At 56.1% G+C, this 4,389-nt stretch overlaps 1 protein-coding gene across 1 annotated transcript; it reads right to left on the bottom strand.

The window, feature by feature from the left end:
* Positions 1–2,067: 2,067 nt before the first annotated feature.
* Positions 2,068–2,370, bottom strand: LOC136548963 (uncharacterized). The gene has a single exon (XM_066540305.1). The coding sequence runs from the start codon at positions 2,368–2,370 to the stop codon at positions 2,068–2,070; it is 303 nt and encodes a 100-aa protein (XP_066396402.1).
* Between the last annotated feature and the right edge of the window lie 2,019 nt (positions 2,371–4,389).

The raw sequence follows: 4,389 nt of genomic DNA, 5'->3' as shown, positions 1-4,389 counted from the left end.
TATCTATGAGAAGCTCTCCTTAGATGAGGCAATCAAGGAACGGGACTCGCTAGTCTGTGCCCTGGTTGGCCTCGGGAGGCTCTGCATTGACTTCCATGACCTTGGGCTCGGCCGAAGGAGTCTTGGCGACAGAGGGGGCCTCGAGCCCTGCGGTGGGCTCGATCGGCGGGCCTGCTTCTGCCGCCGAGGCGTAGTCGATGGAAGGCTTGTGGAGGTCTCTAGCAAAGATGTTCGGAGGTACCGGGGCCCGTGCCGACGCCATCTTTGCCAGTTCGTTCGTAGCCTCGTTGAAATTATGCGCGACATGGTTGAGCTCGAGTCCGTTGAACTTGTCCTCAAGGTGGCGTACCAGCTTGCAGTACACCTCCATTTTGGGGTCATGGCAGTTCAAATCCTTCATTACTTGGTCGACAACGAGCTGTGAATTGCCCCGCATGTCGAGGCGTTGTGCTCCAAGTTCAATGGCGATCTGCAAGCCATTGACGAGGGCTTCATACTCGGCTGCGTTGTTGGAGGCGGTGAAGTGGAGCCGAATCATGTAGCGCATGTGTACTCCAAGGGGTGAGATGAAAAGCAGACCCGCGCCTACCCCAGTCTTCATTAGGGACCCGTCAAAGTACATGGTCCAGCATTTCGCCTGGAGTTAAGCAGGTGGCCGTTGGGTGTCGGTCCACTCAGCAATGAAATCGGCCAAGACCTAAGATTTGATTGCTTTCCAAGGCACAAAAGACAGGGCTTCCCCCATGAGTTCGACGGCCCACTTGGCTATCCTACCCGAGGCCACCTGGTTATGGATTATCTCTCCTAGGGGGAAAGACGACACCATGGTCACCGAGTGGGACTCAAAGTAGTGACACAGCTTGCATCAAGCCAAGACTATGGCATAGATCAGTTTCTGGATGTGGGGGTAGCACATCTTGGTCTCAGGAGAGCACTTCGCTGATGAAATAAACCGGTTGTTGGATGAATAGAGCATGCCCTTCTTCCTGCCTCTCAACCACCATGGCCGCTGTTGACCACCTAGGTCAGTTGCGGCAACGTAGAGTAAGAGGGCCTCGCCCTTGGCTGGTGGTACCAGGATAGGAGGATTGGTGAGCAATGCCTTGAGCTTGGCGAGGGCTTCTTCGGGCTTGGGGGTCCAAGAAAAGCGTTCCGATTTCCTCAAGAGGTGGTACAGAGGCAAGCCTTTTTCGCCAAGGCGCGAGATGAAGCGGCTCAGGGCCGCAAGGCATCCCATAACCCTCTGTACTCCCTTGAGGTCTCGGATTGGCCCCATGTTGGTTATGGACGAGACGTTCTCTAGGGTTGGCCTCGATGCCGCGTTCCGAGACTATGAATCCTAAGAGCATGCCTCGGGGGACCCCGAAGACACACTTCTCGAGGTTGAGCTTGATGCCCTTTTCTCTGAGGCATCTAAAGGCTATTTCCAAGTCACTGAACGAGATCACTGGCCTTCCTAGACTTGACCACGATGTCATCCATGTAGGCCTCGATGGTCCGCCCGATGTGCTCGCCAAAGACATGGGTCATGCACCGCTGGTATGTGGGCCTTGCGTTTCTGAGGCCAAACGGCATAGTCACGTAGCAGTACATGCCAAATGGTGTGATGAAAGGAGTCATGAGCTAGTTGGACTCTTTCATCTTGATCTGATGGTAACCGGAATACGCATCAAGGAAGGATAGGGTTTCATATCCCGTAGTGGAGTCAATGATTTGGTCGATTCGACGTAATGGGAAAGGGACTTTTGGACATGCTTTGTTTAGACCGGTGTAGTCTACACACATTCTCCACTTCCCATTTTTCTTCTTAACTAACACAGCATTAGCTAACCACTCCGGATGGGATACTTCTTTGATGAATCCAGTCGCCAAAAGCTTCTGCACCTCCTCGCCGATGGCCCTGTGCTTTTCCTTGTCGAATCGGCACAGGCGCTGCTTCACCAGTTTGGAGCCGGCTTAGATGTCCAAGGCATGCTCGGCGACCTCCCTCAGTATGCCTGGCAGGTCCGAGGGACTCCATGTGAACATATCGGCATTCACACGAAGAAAGTTGACGAGCACGGCTTCCTATTTGATGTCGAGGGTGGCGCTGATCCTCAGCGCCCGGTCATCGGGGCAGGTGGGGTCGACCGGGATGAGCTTGATGGCCTCCGCGGGCTCGAAAGTCTCGGCGCGACACTTGGAGTTGGGTGCCTCGCTACCGAGTCGGTCAAGGTTGACGATGAGGGTCTCGGCCTCTATGAGAGCCTCGGCGTACTCGATGCACTCGACATCGCAGTCGTATGCATGCTCATACGTGGTCTCGATAGTGATGATGCCATTGGGGCCCGGCATCTTGAGCTTGAGGTAGGTGTAGTTGGGGACCGCCATGAACTTGGCATAGCATGGCCGCCCCAGGATGGCGTGGTAGGTTCCCTTGAACCCAACCACCTCAAAGGTGAGGACCTCCTTGCGGTAGTTGGAGGGAGTACCAAAGCAGACGGGATGGTCGATGCGTCCTAGGGGCCGCGTGCGTTTCCCTGGCACAATGCCATGGAAAGGTGCGGCGTCGTCCCAGAGCTGCGACCAAGCTCTAGGAGCTCTAGGGTGTTGGCATAGAGGATGTTGAGGCCGCTGCCTCCATCCATCAACACCATAGTGAGCTAGGTGTTGTCGATGATGGGGTCGACGACAAGTGGGTACTACCTAGGGGTTCGGGACATAATCGGGGTGGTCATCCTAGTCAAAGGTGATTGCCTCCCAAGACTAGTTTAGGTACCGGGGAGCGGCCACCTTCACCAAGAAGCCTCTTAGCATTCCCTCTTTCGCTGACATGCCAGTGAGGCACGCTGAAGGTCTACCGAAGATCATGAAGGCATTGTGCACCTCGGGGAATCCATTGTCCTTGTCGTCATCCCTGTCGCCGGCGCCCCTCCTCTTAGCATCGTCGTCGGGGAGCCCGAGCTTAGCATAGTAACACCAGAGCATGGTGCACTCCTCGAGGGCATGCTTCACCAGGCCCTGGTGGTAAGGGTAGGGTTTCTTAAGCATATCAGTCGAAGAGCCTGTGACCTCTAGGGCCTCGAGGATTCTTGAGCTCTGCGGCCACGATTAGGCCTGACCTCGAGGACTTCTTGCTTCCCCTAAGCAACCCTTCTTCTTTTTCTTGGGGAGGTGGGGAGATAAGGCCCTAGGGCCCTCATCCCTCCACTTCCCCTTGGCATCGTTATCGGGGAAGATGGCCCCAACGGCCTCTTCGCCTAAGGTGAAGTTGGTGGCGATGTCTAGGAGTGTGGCCGCCAAGGTTGGCATGTTCTGGCCCAATTCTCGGACCAGGTCTCGGCAGGTGGTGCCAGAGAGGAAAGCTTGGATGATTTCCGAGTCACCAACGCTTGGCAACTCGGTGCATTTCTTGGAGAAGCGCCAGATGATGTCTTGGTGAGACTTGTTCGGGACCTGGCAATAACTCTTGAGGTCCTAGGAGTTCCCAGGGCGCACGTATGTCCCCTAAAAGTTCTCGACGAAGACCCTTACCAAGTCGCGTCAGTCGTGGATCTATGAGGGAGGGAGGTGTTCGAGCCAGGCTCACGCTGAGTCTGACAGGAACAATGGGAGGTTGCGGATGATGAGCATGCCATCATCCACGCCGCCTAGCTGACAAGCCAGGCGGTAATCAGCCAGCCAAAGTTTGGGATTGGTCTCGCCGCTATACTTCATGAGGTTGGTAGGTTGCTGAAACCGGGCCGGGAAATGAGCAGCGTGGATGGCTCTGCTAAAAACTCGAGGGCCAGGCAGCTCAGGAGAAGGACTATGGTCTTCCCAACTGTCGTAGCAGCCACCTTGGTGCGGATGGTAGCCCCAGGCGAGCCCCTCATTGTCGTGGCGTCGTCGCCTACTAACCACCTCATGGTCGCCCTGCGCCTCGCATTGGTTGCCAAGGCGATCGTGCAGCAAGTGGACCCTATTAGCTGTCGGTGCTCAAGCATGCTTGGGATGAACCGAGGCCTCCCTATCCTACCGAGGCAGTGCCGTAGGAAACTCCGAGGCGCCTCCGCGCCGTCGAGAGGCGGAACTCTCAGCCTACTGCACTACAGCGGTCTCGAGGAGATCCCGGAGCTCGCCGTGGACCCGTCGCCCCTCCGTGGTAGAGGGCTCAAGCATCGTTTGGACTAGCATCGCCATAGCCACGACGTTCTGGCTAGCACGATTGAAGATCAGGGGTTGCTCACCCCTTTTGTCACCGTTGATGCGGTGGTGGACGTCATGGGCCCTTCGTTAGGCTCCTCTGCCATCACCGCGACCTCGCTGCTCCTGCTCGAGAGTGTCTCGAAGCTACTGCAGAAGGAGTCGGTCTTGTTTGACCTTGGCCTAAAGCTCACAGAGCTGCTCTAGGTCTGGGTGTTGAAGTTA

Source organism: Miscanthus floridulus, chromosome 4 (assembly GCF_019320115.1).
Source record: "Miscanthus floridulus cultivar M001 chromosome 4, ASM1932011v1, whole genome shotgun sequence".
In the NCBI taxonomy this organism is placed as follows: domain Eukaryota; kingdom Viridiplantae; phylum Streptophyta; class Magnoliopsida; order Poales; family Poaceae; genus Miscanthus; species Miscanthus floridulus.
This window is presented reverse-complemented; position numbering and strand designations above follow the sequence as displayed.

What these genes read in the sequence shown, in the direction of transcription:
- LOC136548963 (XM_066540305.1), bottom strand. Translation starts at nt 2,370, where the DNA reads ATGGCGGTCCCCAACTACACCTACCTCAAGCTCAAGATGCCGGGCCCC.